General features: G+C 41.6%; 1 protein-coding gene across 12 annotated transcripts in view; it reads right to left on the reverse strand.

Annotated features, from left to right (window-relative positions):
- The window catches only part of NRP1 (neuropilin 1), a 136,567-nt gene that overhangs the window by 34,273 nt on the left and 77,902 nt on the right, over positions 1 to 24,392 (reverse strand). For all 12 annotated transcript variants that reach the window (XM_038389282.2, XM_043509552.1, XM_043509551.1 and 9 more), the window contains 2 exons: positions 10,390 to 10,545; positions 4,591 to 4,735 (listed from right to left, as the gene is read on the reverse strand). In XM_038389282.2, coding sequence (XP_038245210.1) covers positions 4,591 to 4,735; positions 10,390 to 10,545 — 301 coding nt within the window. The remainder of the gene's footprint in view (positions 1 to 4,590; positions 4,736 to 10,389; positions 10,546 to 24,392) is intronic.

A 24,392-nucleotide genomic window follows, 5' to 3' on the forward strand; every position in this document is an offset into this window, starting at 1 on the left:
AGAAGTTTATTTTTGTTTTAAATTAAAACATTTAACACATTTGTTGAGGTAAATGGGAATTATAATAATATAAAAAAATGGAAGTAACTTTTTAAATTCAAAAATTATTTTGTTTTTGTTTTTTAAAGACAGCATTTTGCTGATAATGAGGACCATATGGTGCCATTACAAAAGTGCTTACACAGATTATTTGGGGAGGTCTCTGTGCCACAAAAGGGCAACAGCACTCCAACCAGACTAATGTTCTTTCACAAATGGGAATCTGGCCGTATACATCTAGTTGTTGGAATGGTTTGTAGATCTGTGCGTTCACATCTTGTCTAATTTTCAACTTGGTATCTACTATATACTATAAAGAGAACATGCAAATCCTAGTGCCCAAATAAGAACTTAGGCATTTATGCACCTCACATAAATGCTGATTTGAGTTTCAAGTGCAAATCTAGACACCCTGTTTAGATACTCATATTAACATTGGGCAGTATTCAGTGAATAGCTAGCTTTATATTCAGTGACCAGACAAAGGTTTTTTGTTCATCCCATGTTACATTGTCCTGGCTTTGAAATACAAAATGAACTCCTTAATAAATCTATAATAAAACCCTTGGCCTAACTGGGAATATCTTGGAGACTATGGGGTGCAGAAAGGAGGGCCAGGTGAAGGACTGTCAAAGGAGTAACACATGACATAGTAAAATAATAAAAGAAAACTGTACCCCAATTTTCTCACCCCTTAAATCTGTAGTCTCTAAAGATGATGCCAAAGTAACTTTTGCATTTTTCCAGGGGTTTTGCTTCTATGGTTATTATATTTGCTAATTCCACCTACTTTATGCCAAACTATACCCCTGTTTAGGGCTCTGCCCATGCAAATGTGGAAGACATGTGGACCTAGGGTTGCCAACTTTCTACTTGCACAAAACTGAATACCCTTGCCGTCCCCTGCCATGCCCCTCCTTCAAGGTCCCACCCCCTGCCCTGCCCCTTCTCTGAGGCCCTGCCCCTGCTCACTCCATCCCTCCCCCTCTATCGCTTGCTCTCCCCATCCTCACTCACTCATTTCCGGTACGAAACTGTGGAAAAACCTGAGTGTCTCTGGATTAAGTTTAGAAGTGTGTGCAACAAGAGTGATGTCATGGTGGGAGTCTGCTATAGACCACCGGACCAGGGGGATGAGGTGGATGAGGCTTTCTTCCGGCAACTCACGGAAGCTACTAGATCGCATGCCCTGATTCTCATGGGTGACTTTAATTTTCCTGATATCTGCTGGGAGAGCAATACAGCGGTGCATAGACAATCCAGGAAGTTTTTGGAAAGCGTAGGGGACAATTTCCTGGTGCAAGTGCTAGGGGAGCCAACTAGGGGGAGCGCTTTTCTTGACCTGCTGCTCACAAACCGGGTAGAATTAGTGGGGGAAGCAAAAGTGGATGGGAATCTGGGAGGCAGTGACCATGAGTTGGTTGAGTTCAGGATCCTGACGCAGGGAAGAAAGGTAAGCAGCAGGATACGGACCCTGGACTTCAGGAAAGCAGACTTTGACTCCCTCAGGGAACAGATGGCCAGGATCCCCTGGGGGACTAACATGAAAGGGAAGGGAGTCCAGGAGAGCTGGCTGTATTTCAAGGAATCCCTGTTGAGGTTACAGGGACAAACCATCCCGATGAGTCGAAAGAATAGTAAATATGGCAGGCGACCAGCTTGGCTTAATGGTGAAATCTTAGCGGATCTTAAACATAAAAAAGAAGCTTACAAGAAGTGGAAGGTTGGACATATGACCAGGGAAGAGTATAAAAATATTGCTCGGGCATGTAGGAAAGATATCAGGAGGGCCAAATCGCACCTGGAGCTGCAGCTAGCAAGAGATGTCAAGAGTAACAAGAAGGGTTTCTTCAGGTATGTTGGCAACAAGAAGAAAGCCAAGGAAAGTGTGGGCCCCTTACTGAATGAGGGAGGCAAGCTAGTGACAGAGGATGTGGAAAAAGCTAATGTACTCAATGCTTTTTTTGCCTCTGTTTTCACTAACAAGGTCAGCTCCCAGACTGCTGTGCTGGGCATCACAAAATGGGGAAGAGATGGCCAGCCCTCTGTAGAGATAGAGGTGGTTAGGGACTATTTAGAAAAGCTGGACGTGCACAAGTCCATGGGGCCGGACGAATTGCATCCGAGAGTGCTGAGGGAATTGGCGGCTGTGATTGCAGAGCCCTTGGCCATTATCTTTGAAAACTCGTGGCGAACGGGGGAAGTCCCGGATGACTGGAAAAAGGCTAATGTAGTGCCCATCTTTAAAAAGGGAAGAAGGAGGATCCTGGGAACTACAGGCCGGTCAGCCTCACCTCAGTCCCTGGAAAAATCATGGAGCAGGTCCTCAAAGAATCAATCCTGAAGCACTTAGAGGAGAGGAAAGTGATCAGGAACAGTCAGCATGGATTCACCAAGGGAAGGTCATGCCTGACTAATCTAATCGCCTTTTATGATGAGATTACTGGTTCTGTGGATGAAGGGAAAGCAGTGGATGTATTGTTTCTTGACTTTAGCAAAGCTTTTGACACGGTCTCCCACAGCATTCTTGTCAGCAAGTTAAGGAAGTATGGGCTGGATGAATGCACTATAAGGTGGGTAGAAAGCTGGCTAGATTGTCGGGCTCAACGGGTAGTGATCAATGGCTCCATGTCTAGTTGGCAGCCAGTGTCAAGTGGAGTGCCCCAGGGGTCGGTCCTGGGGCCCGTTTTGTTCAATATCTTCATAAATGATCTGGAGGATGGTGTGGATTGCACTCTCAGCAAATTTGCGGATGATACTAAACTGGGAGGAGTGGTAGATACGCTGGAGGGGAGGGATAGGATACAGAAGGACCTAGACAAATTGGAAGATTGGGCCAAAAGAAATCTAATGAGGTTCAATAAGGATAAGTGCAGGGTCCTGCACTTAGGATGGAAGAATCCAATGCACCGCTACAGACTAGGGACCGAATGGCTCGGCAGCAGTTCTGCGGAAAAGGACCTAGGGGTGACAGTTGACGAGAAGCTGGATATGAGTCAGCAGTGTGCCCTTGTTGCCAAGAAGGCCAATGGCATTTTGGGATGTATAAGTAGGGGCATAGCGAGCAGATCGAGGGACGTGATCGTTCCCCTCTATTCGACACTGGTGAGGCCTCATCTGGAGTACTGTGTCCAGTTTTGGGCCCCACACTACAAGAAGGATGTGGATAAATTGGAAAGAGTACAGCGAAGGGCAACAAAAATGATTAGGGGTCTAGAGCACATGACTTACGAGGAGAGGCTGAGGGAGCTGGGATTGTTTAGTCTGCAGAAGAGAAGAAGGAGGGGGGATTTGATAGCTGCTTTCAACTACCTGAAAGGGGGTTTCAAAGAGGATGGCTCTAGACTGTTCTCAATGGTAGCAGATGACAGAACGAGGAGTAATGGTCTCAAGTTGCAATGGGGGAGGTTTAGATTGGATATTAGGAAAAACTTTTTCACTAAGAGGGTGGTGAAACACTGGAATGCGTTACCTAGGGAGGTGGTAGAATCTCCTTCCTTAGAGGTTTTTAAGGTCAGGCTTGACAAAGCCCTGGCTAGGATGATTTAACTGGGACTTGGTCCTGCTTTGAGCAGGGGGTTGGACTAGATGACCTTCTGGGGTCCCTTCCAACCCTGATATTCTATGATACTATGATTCTATGATTTTCACCGGACTGCCTCAGGGGGTTGGGGTGTGGGAGGGGGTGAGGGCTTCAGCTGGGGACAGAAATGAGGACTTCAGGGTGCAGGAGGGGGCTCTTGGCTGAGGCAGTGGGTTGGGATGCAAGAGGGGATGAGAGCTCCAGCTGGGGGTGCGGGCTCTGGGGTGAGGCCAGGGATGAGGAGTTTGGGGTGCAGGAGGGGGCTATGGGCTGGGGGGGTGGAGCTGAGGGGTTCGGAGTATGGGAGGGGGCTCTGGCCTGAGGCAGGGGGTTGGGGTGTGGGAGGGGTACGGGCTCTGGGCTGGGGGTGTGGGTTCAGGGATGGGGCCAGAAATGAGGGGTTCGGGGTGTGTGAGGGGGCTCCGGGCTTGGGTTGAAGGGTTCAGAGGGTGGGAGGGGGATCAGGGCTGGGGCAGGAGGTTGGGAAGCAGGAGGAGGTCAGGGGTGCAGGCTCCAGGCGGCGCTTACCTCAAGCAGTGGCATGTCCCCCCTCTGGCTCCTACACAGAGGCATGGTCAGGCAGCTCTGGATGCTGCCGTGTCCTCAGGTACTGCCCCCACAGCTCCCATTGGCTGTGGAGCTGGTGCTCGGAGCGGAGGCAGCATGTGGAGCTCCTTGGCTTCCCCAACACCTAGAAGGTGGAGGGGGGACATGGCACTGCTTCTGGGAGCCATGTGGAGCCAGGCAGGCAGAGAACCTGCCTTAGCCTCGCAGTACCACCGACCAGACTCTTAAAGGCCACCGCCAGGGTCCCTTTTCGACCAGACATTCTGGTCAAAAACCGGACACCTGGCAACTTTATGAGAATAGTCTTTTTTTAGAAAACAGAATCATTAAAAAGAAAAAGAAAAAAGTGCCAAATGTAAATACAACAAATGTCAGGTTTTCAAAATCTTCCTGACACCTACCTGTTATCTTACAGCCATATATTTCAAATCTCAGCGATATCCCATTTTCCCAGCTTGCAGGTCTGATCCGAACAAATCGTGCTAACACTGGCTTGGGAAAAGTCCTATAAATAACATCAGTGGGGTTGACATTCCCTTGAAATACCTTTAGGAAGAAAGGAAAGGCACCATTTTTAAAAAATAATATATTTTCTTTTAAATATAGTTTATAATTCTGTGTTTTACACATACCAACAATCCAAAGTTGAAACAGTTTTTTGCACAGAGGAATATGTCATTATACAAAGCATCATTTCTGCAAGCAACTAAGCCTGGAAGATGCCTCTATATAACATATCAGCGCTTAACAGTTTCTCTGCTGTACAGTGGCTTTGGGAAGAAAATTAAAGAAGATACAATATACATGACAATATTGAATGCAATTGTTAATCCATTATAGTTAGACTGGAATAAATTGAATAGGTCCTGAACCACATGCTCAGATGAACTGTACTCAGTGCAGCACATAAGGTATGGATAAAGGTAGCTGTATGCTGCCTAGATACTCCTGTGAGGACCTGTTTAACCCCTTTCCCCCCACCTCCACCAGGCAAGACAGAACAGCTTCAGGGACCATTAGGTGAGCTGAGGATCACTAGAGTGTAGCAATGGTCTGGCAATGCCTCTTTTCTCCTGGCACGTCCCTCATGCCAGGAGTCTGTATGGAGGGCATGATGAAGGGCCAGCTACACTGGGTCTGTGCTATCCAAGGATTGTGCTATGCTGGAAAAAACCTCAGCTGCCTGGTTAGGGCAGCTTTATGGCTTTTAAGCTTCACTGAGCTGGTGCAAAGAGGTGTAGCATGAGCCAAGGTCTTTGTTTACAAGTGACTCAGAATCAAAGATCTGGACTGAATTCAGTGAGGAATGATCTGCATTTTAGGTTTTGAAAAAGTTCCTTTACTGAATCGGGATAAAATGTGCATTCCTTTGCTTGTACTTGGACTCTGAGTTTTGCAGGGAATAATACTGCTTATTTTGACCTTCTGTTACGTAAAATCCTTTTTAACAAATACCAAAGTTTTTTTGTCTTGTATAGTGAGGTTTAATCCTTATAGCTGATTGTATTCAATCTTCAATTATTTTCAATCTTCTAGGATCCTGTCTTTGTCCCTTTAGGCCAATGGTCAAACAATAAGTCCCACAAATAAATATTGTATTGGTCTCTGTTTTCTTGTTGGTAAGCATGCTCCTCTGTAATAGGGCCAAAACTTCTAAAAGTCATAGTCCAAAGATGATGACTCAGTTTCCTGCTTCTTCCTCAAATAGTGTGAAGGCAAAATTTCCTGTTTTTTTTTTAAACGTATGTAGGCTTAAGAACTTCTCCTTTTATGGGAGATTTGACAGTTTCTTACACATAATTCCAATTTTCCTGTTTGTCATTTTCAGTTGCTGCATTGATTTGGTGGGTTAGCTGCGTGCAGCCATCAGCTCATCCCTCTAAGTTATTCATTAAAGAATTTAATGTATTGGATTTGTTATCTAGGGAGAGCCTCTAGATCAGGGGTTCTCAAACTTGGTTTGCAGCTTGTTCAGGGTAAGCCCCTAGCAGGCTACGAGATGCTTTGTTTACCTGAGCGTCTGCAGGTATGGCTGCTTGCAGCTCCCAGTGGCCTCAGTTCGCTGTTCCCGGCCAATGGGAGCTGCGGGAAGCAGTGGCCCAGCCCATGCCACTTCCCGTAGCTCCCATTGGCCAGGAACAGTGAACCGCAGCCACTGGGAGCTGCTATCAGCAATACCTGCAGATGCTCAGGTAAACAAAGCATTTTGTGGCCTGCTAGGAGCTTACCCTGAACAAGCCGCAAACCAAGTTTGGGAACCCCTGCTCTACATTGATGTCCAGCTTCTGATCCATTTCTTGCAGCAAAATCTTTCCAAGAAGAATTGGTCTGGTTTTTCTTAGTGGGTGAGTCTGGATGGGCCCAATAATTCTGACTAAAAGGCATGGAACTCCAGGTTATGCTATAGCTGTAATCCTTTCAAAATGAAAGGCTCCTCAAAGAGCTGTGTAGTTTCATGAGCTTGTGGCTGCATCAATAGCCCCAGTTCCCCTACCTTTGGGTTTTTGATCAGGGATATAAAAATTGAGTGTCAGCCTGGTGTAGATTTAGTTCATGTGATTTTCTTTTCTTTTTTTTTTAATACTCTGACCTACAATAAAACGTTGCTGTTTTACATCGGATTTGCTTTGACTAGAGAAAAAAGTTTTTAAACTCTTCTAGCCAATAAGTCAGAGTGGTCAAATCTTTTCATTAACAAAGCATGTACAACAGCCATGTAAAGTGTAAGTTTTCCAAGGAAACTGAATTTTGAGACTAGTTGTGAAAAAGGCATTTGTTCTGCGCACACAACGAACAACCAGAAACCCCTAAGTTCTAATACCACCTCCTACACTGATTTCCTCCATGATATTGGGTGTCACTTATAGATTCATAGATTCATAGATACTAAGGTCAGAAGGGACCACTCTGATCATCTAGTCCGACCTCCTGCACAGTGCAGGCCACAGAATGTCACCCACCACTCCTATGAAAAACCTCACCCATGTCTGAGCTATTGAAGTCCTCAAATCATGGTTCAAAACTTCAAGGAGCAGAGAAGCCTCCCTCCAGTCAACCATGCCCCATGCTACAGAGGAAGGCAAAAAAACCTCCAGGGCCTCTCCAATCTGCCCTGGAGGAAAACTCCCTCCCGACCCCAAACATGGCAATCAGCCAAACCCTGAGCACATGGGCAAGATTCACCAGCCAGATACCCAGGAAAGAGTTTTCTATAGTAAATCAGATCCCATCCATCTAATATCCCATCTCAGGGGATTTGGCCTATTTACCCTGAATATTTAAAGATCAATTACTTACCAAAATCCCATTATCCCATCATACCATCTCCGCCATAAACTTATCGAGTAGAATCTTAAAACCAGATAGATCTTTTGCCCCCACTGCTTCCCTTAGAAGGTTATTCCAAAACTTCACTCCTCTGATGGTTAAAAACCTTCGTCTGATTTCAAGTCTAAACTTCCTGGTGGCCAGTTTATACCCATTTGTTCTTGTGTCCACATTGGTGCTGAGCTTAAATAATTCCTCTCCCTCTCCTATATTTATCCCTCTGATATATTTATAGAGAGCAATCATATCTCCCCTCAACCTTCTTTTAGTTAGGCTAAACAAGCCAAGCTCCTTAAGTCTCCTTTCATAAGACAAGTTTTCCATTCCTCGGATCATCCTAGTAGCCCTTCTCTGTACCTGCTCCAGTTTGAATTCATCCTTTTTAAACATGGGAGACCAGAACTGCACACAGTATTCTAGGTGAGGTCTCACCAGTGCCTTGTATAACGGTACTAAAACCTCCTTATCCCTACTGGAAATGCCTCTCCTGATGCATCCCAAAACTGCATTAGCTTTTTTCACAGCCATATCACATTGGCAGCTCATAGTCATCCTATGATCAACCAATACTCCAAGGTCCTTCTCCTCTTCCGTTACTTCTAATTGATGCATCCCCAATTTATAACTAAAATTCTTGTTATTAATCCCTAAATGCATAACCTTACACTTCTCACTATTAAATTTCATCCTATTACTATTACTCCAGTTTACAAGGTCATCCAGATCCTCCTGTATAATATCCCGATCCTTCTCCGAATTGGCAATACCTCCCAGCTTTGTATCATCTGCAAACTTTATTAGCACACTCCCACTTTTTGTGCCAAGGTCAGTAACAAAAAGATTAAATAAGATTGGTCCCAAAACCGATCCCTGAGGAACTCCACTGGTAACCTCCCTCCAACCTGACAGTTCGCCTTTCAGTAGGACCCGTTGCAGTCTCCCCTTTAACCAATTCCTTATCCACCTTCTGATGTTCATATTGATCCCCATCTTCTCCAATTTAACTAATAATTCCCCATGTGGCACGGTATCAAATGCCTTACTGAAATCTAGGTAAATTAGATCCACTGCATTTCCTTTATCTAAAAAATCTGTTACTTTTTCAAAAAAGGAGATTAGGTTGGTTTGGCACGATCTACCTTTTGTAAAACCATGTTGTATTTTGTCCCATTTACCATTGACTTCAATGTCCTTAACTAATTTCTCCTTCAAAATTTTTTCCAGGACCTTGCATACTACAGATGTCAAACTAACTGGCCTGTAGTTACCTGGATCACTTTTTTTTCCTTTCTTAAAAATAGGAACTATATTAGCAATTCTCCAATCATTCGGTACTATTCCTGAGTTTACAGATTCATTAAAAATTCTTGCTAATGGGCTTGCAATTTCAGGTGCCAATTCCTTTAATATTCTTGGATGAAGATTATCTGGGCCCCCCGATTTAGTCCCATTAAGCTGTTTCAGTTTCGCTTCTACCTCTGATATGGTAATATCTACCTCTATATCCTCCTTCCCATGCTACCATTATCCCCAAGATCCTCTTTAGCCTTATTAAAGACTGAGGCAAAGTATTTGTTTAGATATTGGGCCATGCCTAGATTATCTTTAACCTCCGCTCCATCCTCCGTGTACTTAATATCTCTATATCTATTTAGGTTCTTATACAGTGCCCATCATTGTGGCATTTGACCTTGTGAGCTTCCCCTCATTTGTAAAACAGGGATAAAAGTGCTATGTGAAGTGGTTGCTGTGAGGATTAATTTGTTATTGTTCATGAAAGTGCTTAGAAGATTGAATCAGTTAAGTGATAGAGATTATCATCATTTTGAGTGGACACTTTTGTTGAAGGTATGAGATCGGATTGGAAGATACAGACATGTCCAGATCACATAGATATGTTTATATATTTTATATTACATAACTATGGCAGGACTTCAACAGCCACGTCTGCTCAAAACAATTATCTTGAAAGAAGGCAGCATGGAGTTATTCAGTTTCCATTAAGTTACATTAGAAACTATTGGGAATACTGACTTCTGTGTGAGCATGTGAGTAGAGCTGAGCAGACTACTCATGTGAGTAGGGAGAGCAGAATTTGGTCCTTAAACAAATTACCTTCATGCCCATGATGGTGGATAATGAGGATTTTTCTTACAAGAGGTAAAAGCTGTTTCAGTTGGAGGGTGGAGAGGGCAAATCCATAGACAAATGGAATAGGGAAGGTGATTTACTAATCTTTATAAGGCTGCAAAGATATGCTCAGTCATCCATCTGAGATATGTATATGACCTGCATCACTGTAGAGTCTAAGAGTATGTCTACACTGCAATTAGACACCCACGACTAGCCATATCAGCTGACTCAGGCTCATGAGACTCGAGCTAAGGGGCAGTTTACTCACTGTGTAGATGTCTGGGCTCAGGCTGGAGCCTGGGCTCTAGGACCCTGAGTGGTGGGAGGGTCCCACAGCTCGGGCTGCAGCCTGAGCCTGAACAGCTGTACTGCAATGAAACAGCCCCTGAGCCCGAACCCCACAAGCCTGAGTCGGCTGGCATGGGCCAGCCATGTCTAACTGCAGTGTAGACATACCCTAAGAGCCTCACAATCTTTAACAGATTTATTTACATAACACTTCTGTGAGAGAGGAAAGTTTTATTATCCCTACTTTACAATGGGGAGCTGGGGCACAGAAAGACTAAAATGATTTACCCAGGGCCACCCAGGAAGTCTGTTGTCGAGTTGGGAATTGCATTGGGGTCTCCCACATCCCAGACTTGGGTCCTAACCACTTGATCATCCTTCCTTTCTCATTACTGTAGCTACTCTGATGGTTTATTACTTGACAAGAGTGAGGTGAAATGGAAAAGACTTACCAAAGGTTTATTTCCCTCTTTAAGTGTAATCCAGTCTTCTCCGTTAGAGCTGACATCTATTCGGTATGATTTCACAAAATATATTTTCTTAGTTTCCTTTGAGATGGCTCCCTGGGTCCCAATGCCAGAGACAAATCGGAGAAGGCCTAGGTCTACCTGTGATAACAAATATGGAGATATGGACAACCAGTTTAGAGCATAATAATGTTATAATAGCAGAAAACAGCCTTGTTTCCAAAGGAGCATAAGGGGTTAATAAAAAAAGAAAAGTATCCTATTGTTGATGGCAATGTGGCCTATAGCTCTTTATCTGTGACTGTGTATCAATTTATTCCTAAACTATATTACCATAGTATGTGAAAACATCTGTCTTTTCAGTCAAGAGGAATAGGTATGTACTAAAAGTTTCTCTTTCATATATAGGAGAGAGAATTCTTCCATCGACCTAGCTACCCCCTCTCGGGGAGGTAGTTTTACTACAGAGACGGCAGAACCCCCCCATTGCTGTAATAAGTGTCTATACTGAAGTGCTGCAGCTGTGCCATTAGCATTTTAAGTGTAGATATAGCCATACTAACATTTTCCAGACTGCTGGGGAAATGAATGCCACTCCATGTGCATTTCTGTGCAGTATATATAAAGATATATATATAGTGTGTTAGATGCATTCTCACTCTCTCCCTCATTCAGACAGACAACATCCAAAGGTTTGAGGGCAACCAAGATGGTTTCTAATAAGTAGGTCGATAATCATAGCTCTATAACTTTTATTCCTTCCTTATTTTCTGTCTTTGTGCCAAACAGTAAGAAGTGCTAATTAAAATTAAGTTCATTAACCTGCCTTCCAAAAAGCTGGACTCTAGCTTTTGCCTCTTATAACAAATTATTTCATTTCAATATAAGAAATATTATTAGTCGCAAAATATTAGCCCGACTAATTTACTCCCCTAAAAGGAACAAAGGATAGGGACTCCATGAAGTCCACTAGGAACTTAGCTATTGCTACTGATTGTATGTGGAAAGTGCCCAGATACTACAGTGATGGGCAGCACTATAAAACCCTAAGGTAGACAGATTTATAACAGTCACATGAGTCTTTATAATTAATTCTGTCAGAGTGAGATTGATAAAATCATGTTACTAGTCAACATATGTCACTAAAACTTAAAAATGTCATTGTAAATGCAAAAAAAAAAGTTGTCTTGTATATTGTGGCAATACAGCTATCATTAAAGAATAAATTGCTCGAATATTTGGTTCCTGCACAAATCCCTATTGAACCCCTCTCCCAAGCTACAGCATAATATCCTAGTGCCCAGCCATTAATAGATTGAATTAACTCCTCTTGTGCTAATGTCCCATGCATGTCTCTGGCTTTTTCATTATTTTCAAAGCATGCAGGATGCAGAATGTATGTCTCCAGTGTTCCACAAGCATCCTTTTTCCTGGATATACATCATACCCCCAAAGGCACCGGAGTGGCTAAATCAATATGCTCTGCATTCTTTCTCAGATAGCTGTAGGAAGAGTTATCCAGGACAGGGTAGTTGTTATTTTGATTTCCATGTCATATATAAGTCGTTTTGAAGTCCTGCAACAGAAGAACAGTAGCCCTGTGTGGGAAGGATAGTGCTGGCTTTCAGTAAAAAACCCTGGTCTCTGCCATGGTTTTTAAGGATGGTAATGCCAATACTTGCATTTTAGCTTGATGAATCAAAAAAAGTCCCTGCATCTGAATTTCTAGGGATGAAATGCTGCAAAGATTTGTTTGTAATAGGAAAAAAAATTCTCTCTCTCTCTCAAAAAAAAAAATAATCCCAACACTGTCTTACAAAAACAATGAAGTGAGTTGAAGTTACTGGAGAGCCTCAAATGTTAGACTGCTACAATCTGAAAGTTCATGGGGGAGTCTGGGTATCATTGCACCGAGCAATCTCAACTTAACTTGAAATGCTCTCAAAATTGTACTCTGCTGATTGTAAAGTGTGCTGCACAGAGTCATGTCCAATATCACATTCACTTCCAGGCTGAAGTGCACTTGAAAATCTGGAAGTCTGAGGGAGTGTAGTGCTGAGTTATTTAAATGAACTGCTTCTCTTAAAATTTCCAGCAGCTCTTCAGGTTTGAAATGATTAGGGTCCTAAGCGTGTACAGTTCCAGCTGATTTGAAATGACTCTAGTGGGTTTTTTTTTTATTTTTTCACATACAGTCAGTAATACATTTTGAATGAAGTCAAGTGACAGTCTGTTATGAGAGTTCTAGATATTTGAAGCCAAGCTAAAACTTAACATCAGAGGCTAATGGAAACGTTTGATTCTAAAGCAAACAATTATTGCCATCAAACCAGACCTTCAAAACCATGTTTATGAATCCTTCTTACTAACTGAGGTGAAAACAATAATATAAAAAAGGTGGAAACTACCCTGGAAACTGCATAAGATGTCCTCCTGTGCTTTCAAACTTCCCATCACCCAATTCTCATATTAATCACGTTGAGATCCCCAGAACTGTGTTTTTCTTTCTAACGTTCATTAAGGATGAACATAAAGCTTAACAACCTGTTTAGAGAGGGGCTTTATAGGCGAAATTTTCCTCTGGTTTAAGTGTTGCAAAGGCCACTGCACAGAGGTGAATTTCAACCTATATCCAAATTCCTACTACCCACTGGCAACTGAAGGTACTAAAAAGATAACTCTGGTCAGACACAGATGCTCAGTGTTAGAATTTCCAGAAGAACCATCTTCAGAGGGCAATACTTCAAGGACAACTGTGTCATAATTTCATTAGATGTTCTTATGCTTTTGGGGTTGTGCTTATAGGAACAGCTGTACCCTACACTTTCTAGTAGGGTCTATGTATAACAATATGCTCACTTTTCCACAAAGGCTTCCAAACATTAATGTACAGAGATTGCCCATTTTTCCCTAACTCAGTCAGCACATCTCCATTTGTGATAGATTATTTGACAGCTGGCTTTTTGTTTTATACTAGTTGTATTTTGGTACGTTGGTTTGAAGAACTTCTGTTTCGCGTTAATTTGAACTATGGAGGGATGTGGTGATGAAAGACTGTACATCTGAAGCCGAACATCAAATGCATTCACTAAAATTATTTGACATTTCACTCAGTGTGTGATAAACAAACATCTGGTATTTATTTTCTGGGATGCAAACTATTTTGTAGAAGTTTATTGCGCTTTGTGTGGCTGAGTGGCCGTTATCTGAGCTAGCCTAGAACAATCCACAATAGTGACATCATGACACGTCACTTCCAATACCAGGATTTTATTTTTGATTACAGTATCTCGATTGTTCTCTTCTTGAGTCTTTCCCTGCCTTCATTCAGATGAAAACTTATATCCCTTCTCAAAAATAATGCATTAGGACCTGATCCCATGTACTCTGCTTAGGGTGCTACTTGTTACAATGAGATTACTTATGTTGGCAAGTACTACACTTGGTAGCAAATGTATAAAGGATTGGGCCCTTAGCTTGTGTGAAATGAGGATAATCTCAAATATCATTTTTCTGGGAAAGAAATGGCCCTATCAAAGGAAAATAGTTGTTCTTGCTTACTACATAAGACTTCTTAAAGCAATTCCTGCCCTGTGAAAGCATATTGAAAGATGCTGACTGTTTCCGTGTATGGACTATTGCCTCACTATTTATTCTGCAATGCCTCTTAGCATCCAGTAAAAATACTTTTTATAGCTGCACTATTGTCTGACAAACTATAGGAGTCACATTCCTGAAATATAGATATGCAAAATGCTGCACACATATTTTATTCAAAACCACTTAAGGAGGAGGACAAAGTAGCATATGTAGCACTGTGGAGTAAATCATACAGGAAATCTCTGCAAAATGCTGGTTAAAGATCAGCATGTAGCTTACAAGCCATGAAATGAATATTACTTCTTCCTATAATCATACATAATCATGTCATAATAAGGAAGGCCTTATTTTCAAAATGAAAATCTGCTTTGCTCAATAAAATACAGTTCACTGAGGCTGTCATGGCAAGGGAATGATTGTATACAGCTTTTAACACCCTTACTGTAGGCCTGGGCAACAAAACGTGAGAAAATAAAGGACAAAGAGCTAGAGTTTGATTAACAACAGGAAGCTATTTGTTGTGAGCATCTCTTGTGAAAAGGCTTGAAAAGCTGTATAATTAATCACTTAACATTACATACCAAAGTAAATATTGTTAGAGAATTGTGTCATTTCCTTAGATAACACACATGGCTCTCAGAGTCAGATGAACTCTGGTGGTACTTCTCTGCCCTACTATCTACTACTCTAATTATGCAAGGGTTCATCATCATTGTCTTTCATTAGCATACCTTTTTTTTAGCTGCTGTTGATTTGATTGATCACTTTGGCCCATGCTGTGTGTAGAACTATTATTCAATTCCTTTATTTATTGATATTTAAGTCACATGGGTTACAGCCTTTAATTGAAACTCTAAAGGAACTTTTAATTTACTTGGCAAATCAAATTAATTTCAGTAGTCTTCATCCCTGAAATCTGTGGTCTTACAAAAGTACAACTCCTTGACTCATTGAGTTCCACTTGGCTTTAAGTGAGTAAAATGTATCCTTTCTCTTTGTGCAAAACTCCCATTGATATTAATAATAGCTCCATAAGGAGAATAAAGAGAGAGAATGGCCCTTAAAGAAGGATCCATCATGCACCAATGGACTGAATGGGAGCTTTCTCATTGACCTCAGCAGGAGCAGGGCCTAATTGCATTAGCAGAAATGTATATTCAAGGTAAGTATGAAACAGATGATGGGGCAAACATTTGTGTCAAAGGACAAAAATATCACAGCAGCAAAACAAGAGCTGCCCTTGCTTTAATAGCTGAAATATTCTTTACAGTCTTAGCTTCAAGCCTAAATCCCCATTGCTGCTTTGTAACAGTAAAACTTAAATGTAAAGGGGGCTATTGCATTCAGGCACTGACATTGGTTTTACAGTACTGAGTTTAGGGAGATTTTTCTTAGAGGCAGATTAACCAGCTTCTATAGGAGAAAACTGGAAAAGGATGAAAAGGTTTGGCTGCAAGGTATAAAGGAGCTTCAGCAACTGTCAGCACTGTGCTTGCTGAAGAAAGAAAAATGCATAAAGTGTAAGAAAAATGAAGTCCAAAAAGAAAAGACCTCTGTTTTTTGACTGAGAAAAGATAATGCTTGTGTGGGCTGTGTTACATCTGGATTCATGGCACATTCTCCCACTCTTATGTTAATTTTTTTTTGCATAAATCAGAAGCAACTAATTAAAAAAGAAATATTTAATTCTGACATGTTCTTTGAACTGGTGTTCCATCTGGTTCTATTTGAATAGTAAAATCTGCTGTAGTTGTAAAAATTGGCAAGCAGCACTCTGGTAAAGAGAAACAAAAGAGACTCAGTACAGCAGGTTAATACACTAGCATTTCAACTTGAGACATTTCCAGAATTCAGCATACCAAATCGCTCCAGTATGGAAAAGTATAAAGATCAAATGTGAAAGAAAAATGCTGTTAGTGAGGTGGGAGAAGCACTGCCACTGGTCTACATTAGCTCTGTGTGATATTTATAGTGAGAGTCTTTGAAAAGAGTTTGATTTTAAAGCACAGGGAATACAATGTTATGATGAAATGCATTCATTGCATATACAAGGCTGAGAAACAAGTCTTCAAATACTCATTTCTATGTTCTACTAAAATATATATATTTAAAAATTTCTGAAGTAACATAATTATATTCAGAAGAATCAGAAGAATATCTTCTTCCTAATTTATCTCATACCTGATAACTCCTTAGAACCTGGACACTAAGATACAATAAACTCTGATAACAAAGAGAAGAAAATAGTATTGGGATTTCTATGGACTCCAGAATCTAAGTAATCAGCATCTTATGCAATTTGAAACCTCCTTGAAGCAATGAACAGAAAGGCTGATGTACTTCTAGTGCTTTAGAAAAAGATTGTTTTAGTCTTCAAGAACCATATCTAATTGCGAAATATTCCTTGTTTAAAATGAAAACCTTGCTTCAACTCTGCATTAACTTGCAGATAACCTAAGACGTACAATGACTAGGTCAGAAAAAGGAAAAAATGTGAATGGCTCTTTTCTCCAACTAAGATACTTAGGAACCCTTGCTGAGCAATACATGATTCAAGAACTTAATACTTTTAATTAACGTTTTTGAATGCTTATTTGTAATTTACATTTAATTTTAAACCTGAGTTTAATCCTGTGATCTGGAATGAAGACAAGTACTTAGTACAGTCTGAATGTAACCTTCCCAAGTTTGTTAGAGACTATAGAAATGGGAAACTCTATAGCAATACTTACAGAACCTGTTTCTTCTAATAGAAGAACATAATTATAGGACTTTTTTCAAAATGAATGAGAAACTAACACTCACAAATGAAAAGCAAGCACCCCAAAGTCTCCCAGCCAAATTGCTTCCCATGTGAGAAGCTGGGCTTTGTATGGCAAGCAGTGAATTTCACCAATACAGGACTGTTGTGACATTCTTTTGCCAGTTACAGTAATCACAGGTAATCACGTCCCAGAGGTATCATAGGGCATAGGTATCAGGACCTTGTTGCCTAATAAATTTTGGCATTCTGAATCCAAGTACATTACTATACACATGTAAACACACACAAATAACCTTAGCTGCCCCCTATTTTCTGCTGTGCCACCTACACTAATGCAGTAGGAGGAGGTTGGTAAGCATGAAGAAGATGTATTATAATGGATAAAACTTCTACTGACTTAGATCTTGATCCTCCAGATAGATCTGCCTGTGTAACCACTGACATTCAGGAAGAGGCCCAAAGATAGATCTGATATTCATGAGCATGGGAGTAGGTAAATACTCTTGAGTTACATGGGCATAGTCAAAGTTTCTAGTTATCTGAGAGCAGCTCTAGCTTTCTTAAAATTTGGTACAATCTCTGCAAATCAGGCAATTGGTCACTTTTTTCTGCATTTATTTTTTCTCTTTTAAAGGAGGCTGTCAAGTTTGTGCCAAAAAAATGACCCCCCATTTCTAGCACAGCACATGGTGCATGTTGTTTTTTGTTTACTGTAAGCCTAACAATAAGTCAAGTCTTTTTAAAATATATAGGCTTAATGCTTTCCTCCGGGAGGAGGTGAGGAAGGGAATCCAATAACTATGGTGAGATGCTGTGATGACTGACATGCTATAAACAGAGAGAGAAAGAGAGAGAGGGATAAAGTACATACATAGAAGGGTCACCTTGCAATGTCCTTAGTATGTTCCCTCTCAACTGAGAGAGGTTTTAGGATTCCCACAGGGTATGAGATCTGGAAATGCAGCAGAAGCCAAGCAACATTGGCATAGATCCTGTCATATAGGTAACCAACCCCTAAGTCAGTGATTCTCAACCTATTTACCATTGTGGGCCACATCCAATACTACCCTGAGGATGTCACCTGGGCTGCAGCTCTCTGCTGATTGGGCTGCAACTGGCCCACGGGCCATAGGTTGAGAACCACTGCCCTAAGTGGTGATCTCTGAGCCCCCTTCTCCCTTCTGACAGCATTTTTGAAGAACCTGCCCTGCTATTAGCTCTCTCCTGGTATTAAAGGAGGGGAGTGTGGGGCTGGGGGAATTGCAGAGGGAAGTTAATGGTAATTCAGACTATATTAATTGCCATGAGGATTTCACTTGGAAATCTTTCAGTAGCTGAAGGGAACCTGGTGTGTTGACTGGCCATTCCCCAGTTCTGCTCTTCTCCCAGCACAACCTGTCTAGCTCAAACCATGCAGATTTCATATTGATGGGTTTCCCAAAGCAGGGGATGATGCTATGGAGCTGCTGCTCCACTTTTCTGTGCTCTCCACCCTGTTCCTGCAGAAGCTGCTCTCCTCAAGCAATGTGAAAAGGACACCTATTCTATCTTTAGCATTTTGGTTTCTAAAAGCAAACACCAGGGTAGATTTTCTGAGGTAAAGATGTCATTACACAGAGGAACACTTGCAAGGGACATCAATTCTTCTGACCAACCAACATTGATAACACCACTTTAAAATTATTTCCATACTACAAGGATCATGTTAGTTCAGAGCACAACCTGATCTTAATCGGAGTTGTATTGGTAAATCAAGGGCAATGCCTAATCTAAAGCATGTTTTACTTTAGCCACTTAATTCAGTATTAAAATAATCTGCAGCCTAAAATATGCAGCTCCCTCCATTCATAACATAATGGGGCAAGCTTATTTTTGGAGTAGCTTCAGTTAAGCTGCATCATTAATGAGTTTGGACCAATGCATTCAAAATAGGAGGCTGCAAAGGAGAGAAGGAACAGGTGAGATAGGTACAGCTGGTTGTTTGAAGTTATGTGTAAACAGTCTCTGAAGAAAAGCCAGTTTTTCCTGAGAGCAGGTGAGGTGAGCCTCAGTTTAATGTTTGGTCAGCTATGTGCTGGAAGCTTTGTTTATCAGACAGCTATGAAGGTTATACTGATGCCCCTTTGAAGATCATTTTAAAAACCAGAAAAAATAAATTAAACTTTTATATGCAAGCCAAAAATGGAACTTTCCCCCTGTAGCAATATACCCTTCTCCACTCTCTATCTTCTGGGGGCAGAGGAGTAAGTAACAAAACATGGGAGAGAAGCTGAATTGCCTTGTGAAGGGCAGGTATTTACTACATGGAAAGAATTTCCTTTGTCCTTTCACCTTACCTATTGGGTAAGTAAAAGTGTCACCTAGTGGCAAAAACTAAGGGCTAGTTTACACTGGCAACGCTAAAGTGCTGCGGCGGCAGCATGTTAACGTGCCTTGTGTGGTCATGGTGCAGCGCTGGGAGAGAGCTCTAAAAAAACACCTCCATGAGGGACGTAGCTCCCAGCGCTGGGCCACTGTCTATATTGGTGCTTTACAGTGCTGAAACTTGCTGTGCTCAGGGGGGTGTTTTTTCCACACCCCTGAACCAGAAAGTTGCAGTGCTGTAAATTGCCAGTGTAGACAAGCCCTTAAGACAAAAAGGCAGGGAAACACAGGGACATATGAGGCAAATAACACAGCAACAGAAACCCTAGAGCATGGTTGGGGGAATAGGGAAGAACCCACAAAATCCTCAGCTTCATACCATTGTACAGGTGTGGAAAGAACAGGCAAAAAATGCCTGATAGTCTCAGTGAGATGCTCTGCAGTAAAATAAATACGTCTATCATCTTCAGAATAATGGACAGGCCCCACAGGCACAAAGCTCTTTGGATCAGTAACAACTATCCTTATTATAACTTATTCTGACCCACAGCCCCGTATTTCTAACTGTTACCCTCCATCATTCTCTTTCCCCTTCTGACACTGCTGCAGTCTGTCACCTGCCCTGTCTTGTAGATTAATTTTATTTTTGTTTCACTTAAAGTCAAATCCTGCTCCTTCCTTCATGTCTTCAGATGGCCTTGGCTGCAGTGGAACTGGTGGGATTCCACTGCATGATGGTGGGAGGCAGAACTAGAGGAGCCCACACAGGGGCTCTGCTTGGCTCCAAAGGGGCTTTTTCTTAGGGCTGTGGAGGAATGTGATGGGGTGTACTTCCCACACTGGCTCTGAGAGGGCTGAGATAGGACAGGTGGGCCCAATCAAGCAATTAGGCTGCAAGCTGGGAAAATTAAGGGTGGGAGGAAAGCCCTAATTAGAAGGAGGCTCACCTGAGCAGAGGTGGACTAAGCTAGTAAAAACCCAAGAAGCTGGCAGCAGTAAAGACTGCTGGGAAAGTCTGTAGTCACTCCCTGGTAGAAGGGAGGAGTGGTTGGAGTCTGCAGAGCTAGGTAGTCTACAGTTACTCCCTGGGAGGGTGGCAATCTCAGAGTAGGGGAGTGCCAGGTGGTGGTAAGAAAAGAACTCATGGAAAGGCAGCAAGGTTGAGAATGGAACAGACCTTGGCTGCTGACTAGAAGGTCTCTGAGCTGGAACCTGGAGTAGAGGGCAGCCTGGTACTGAGGCTGTGGCACCATGGGTTAGTGAGTGGGAAGACTGAGGAAGTGGCAATGAGGTGGTGAATGGGAAGACAGACTTTGATAGCCCTCAAGGGGGAAAATGCATATAGTGACCTGGCGGAGGGTCAAGTCACAAAGAAGCAGCAGCAGTAGCTTGGAGCAAGAGAAGCAGAGAGATCATGCACAACTGTGTGAAGGCACATTGATCTTGGGACTCTGATCACTGGAATGAGCAGGAGGAGGTGACATCCTAGCAGTGAGAAGAACTGGCATATGGGGATCTGGAGCTGAGCTAGGAAACATGTGCATAGCTAGTAGGTGCATGCTTATGTTGATCCACTGGCTCCTCCATAATGGGTGACATGACTAGAGTAGCCTATTGCAATAAGGCTGCAAGTGCAGCCTTGGTGTGCTCCCATATGCTGGAGATAAGATTGCCACCTAAAGCCCATAGGATACTGCTATATCAAGACTAGCTGTCAAGATCAACAGGGGCGTAGGAAGGGTTTTCTATCATACTGCAGACTGTACCTGTCATGGTTTGTTACAGCAAAGAATCTTGTGCAGTACTGTGGGCGTCCCCTCGCCATTCTGACTTCCCAGGGACAAAGCCAAGACCTGGGGGTTCTCTTGGCTTGAACTGGCTCATTAAATGTTTGAAACATTCCAAATGTCATACTTTCTATGGCTCTTCTACTATCTGATTTCAGTATGTGCCTTTGTCAAATTGCATCACTTATTCCCATGTCACAGCTTCCTCCTGGTCAATTAACCCAGCTCCTGGCCTGTGCCATCTATACTTTGTAATAATATCCAGAAAGGAAGATTCCTGTAGCATTCTTTACCTTCATGCAAACATAGCTTAAGAGCATAAGACACCCAAAATGATTTTCCTGATACAACTGAACAGCCAGCATTGCTTGTTATAATTTGCTGGAGTGGCATTATGAACTGTAAAATGACATGAACTGAAATATAACTTGTATTCTTAAAGGGGGGAGGTGGAAGAATTGACTGTTACTGTGCTTTCATGTCAATGCACTCCCTAACGATGGGTAAAGCTCAGCAATAAAGCCTGTGAAGTTCAGCTCTCAGGCAGCCTTTCAAAGATTGGGAGGACTTGAAAGCTGAGTTTTTCCAGCTTTCATCTTATCTCATGCGGTAGTATGATGCACTTCACTGCAATGCAAACTCCAAAAGAACCAAAAACAAAAAAAACACAGGCACCACTGGTTTATACTTCCCCAAGCATTCATGTGAAACATTTAGATAAGCTTGCTCAGGAAAGCCAAAACAACTGCCTGATGTAAGAATAACTCTGTTAAAGAAATTAATGTGCTGTGCACCAGCCTATATCAATACTGACTGTATTTTTAAGTGAATACCTGATAAGGAAATAGGCCAGTTACACAGATGAATGCCCAAGGCACCAAATGATGAAATGCAATTATTTTCAAACTTTTGCAGGAATAAATCTGCTGTGCACCAATTTATATCAGTTATGCATGCTTTTATGTCACACTTACAAAGGGATAAATATTATAGGAATATAGATAACTGCAAATTTAAAGAAATAAAGACAAATGTGGAATGAAAGCTCCATTTCAAAAGTCCCTATCATTCTGCTGAACTACTCTGTACACAAGAATGTTTAAGATCAGTCTATATATTTTCTCTGCACAAGAAAATTAGCAGTAAATACACAACAGATACCTTAATCAAAGGAGGCTAGTGAGGGCTCAATATTATTTAAGGGGGTCTGTTCTTGCCCCCCTACTTCAGACATAGGTTTACATGCCCACAAGAGGCATGTAAACCCCAGAAAACTTGGGAAACTGACTTTGTATCATGTCTTCTGATCCTCCTGAGGACAGTCGGGCCTATTGAGTACCCTAAGTAGGTGCTCAGATGCCACAGAGATGGGTTTGGTATAAGAGTCTAGACAGACAGACCAGAGGATAAAAGGGGGATAATAGGGGACCTGCTCCATGGCCAGAAACCTGCTGCTCAAGTCTAAGAACTTGTGTAGTTAATAGACATGCTGTGCCCTTTTCTGAAAGCAACCTGCTTGTAGAGGGCTTGCTAAATGTTACAGGAGAGAAGAATTGCACCGCAAAGGAGCTACTGTCCAGCTAGATGAATGGAAGAAGAAATTGCACCGATACTCCTGCCCCGCTGGGTGGATGGAATAAGAAACGCACCCACAGATGTCATTGCCTGACCGTGCAGAGAGAAGAAAAAATGCACACCTCACACATCATTGCTGAGCTGTATCGAAGGAATAATAGTTCCACAGAGATTGGAAGGAATATTTAGATAGTAACTTGCATATTACACAGTAAACATATCCAAAAAATGTCCATAGAGGGCTTGAAAAACTGTATTGGCATGAGAATTATTCATAGTGTAGGTCACCAATGAGACTAGTAATGGGCAACAAATCTCAAAATCACACACACCCATTGGTCTCCAGTGACTTCTGTTTAACATACCCTCTCTGGTATTATGCTCTTTTTGTAGCACTGTAGTCTTTTATGTTCCCCCTTGAAGGGAAGTGGCTAAGCTCTATTACAGAGGTTCAGAGATGTAAAGGCCTGTCATGTTTAGGAGTGCCTGGTTTTTGCTCAAGGACTTCAAAAACAAGATAGGAACATCATTTAAATATAAGAATTTCATGTGTTACATTACACACAGTGTAACTGTAGGTCCTAAATGTGAACATTAAATGTACTCTGTAAAAATCCAATTACTGGTGCTAGGGCAGAAATCAGCCATCCCTTTTAAAGGAAAGTTTTGAAAGTGCAGTCATAAAATCCTTGAATGTTATGGATTTCATTAACATTGTACTCCCCTAGGATTTCCAATTGTACAATAATAGGAGTTCTTTAAATGTTAAATACCACAGACAGGAACAGATTTCACTAAAGCCAGATGTGGAACCCTCACCCTGGCCTTCTTACTGGTTCTAAGAGCTGGAATTGTTTGGTAATTGATACCTATTAACGTGTTTGTTGTTTAGATTACAGAAATGGAAACACTATACTATTTTCCCCCTGAAAAGATATGTTAATAAGGGACACTGGCATACATTTCAACAGCAGTATCTTGCCCTTGATTAAATTAAAGGATTGTTTTTATTTATTTATTTTTTTAAAATTCTATTTCATTACAAAATGGAAATCGACTGTGTGAAACAGTAAGTGAAATAAACAAGTAGGTTTAGCTTAAGGTCAGGAGATAGTTAATTATCCAATGGAATGTTACTAACTTAAGGCTTATTTTTGGTAACCATTGTCACATGTGTTCCTTTCATATTTTATTTCCATTTTTATCTGTATATTCATAGAAAATATTTACATGATCACTTAAAATGCACTGGAAGAAATTCAGCCCAGGGTGATTCCACTGGAGACAATATGGTCACCCCTAGGTTCATGTTATTTCAACAAATTTTAAACATTTGTAAAAGAATAACAAGAAGTGGAGAAAGAGCTATGTGTAAGGTAGTTTTGCTGTTGATCTTTTGTCTGAGCTTTTGACATATAATTTCAAAATGAAAAATAAAAGAAAGCATTCATTTAGCACAGGAGGGTGTGCAACTGATGTTCAGCTGCGCTTAAGAGTTAGTTAGAAATATTTTATGGGCACAAAGGGAGAATCTAGTTTTCCCACTGAAGAATAAATCATATGTCCACAGCTTGAATTCATGCAAATCTTTGTTCAATGAAATGTTACAAGCAGCCACCATTTTGCTAATTTTCTTCAGTGAAATGGTCCCAGAGACATCAACACCTCAAAGAAAACAATCATATCACATGCCCTCTAGATGTCCCTCTCCAGATATGGAATTGAATTTTTTCTTTTAGCAAAAATATTAATCTTGAAGGGAGGGGGAAAGAAGGGAAAGAAGATTTGTGGTATTTGCCACATACAACGAATGGCAAAGCAAGGAAATCAATAGTTAGGGCTACATTTTCAAACACCTTTGCATATGTACAGCTGCACACATCTCATTTATACACCTG

The sequence above is a fragment of the Dermochelys coriacea genome, chromosome 2 (genome assembly GCF_009764565.3).
Source record: "Dermochelys coriacea isolate rDerCor1 chromosome 2, rDerCor1.pri.v4, whole genome shotgun sequence".
In the NCBI taxonomy this organism is placed as follows: domain Eukaryota; kingdom Metazoa; phylum Chordata; order Testudines; family Dermochelyidae; genus Dermochelys; species Dermochelys coriacea.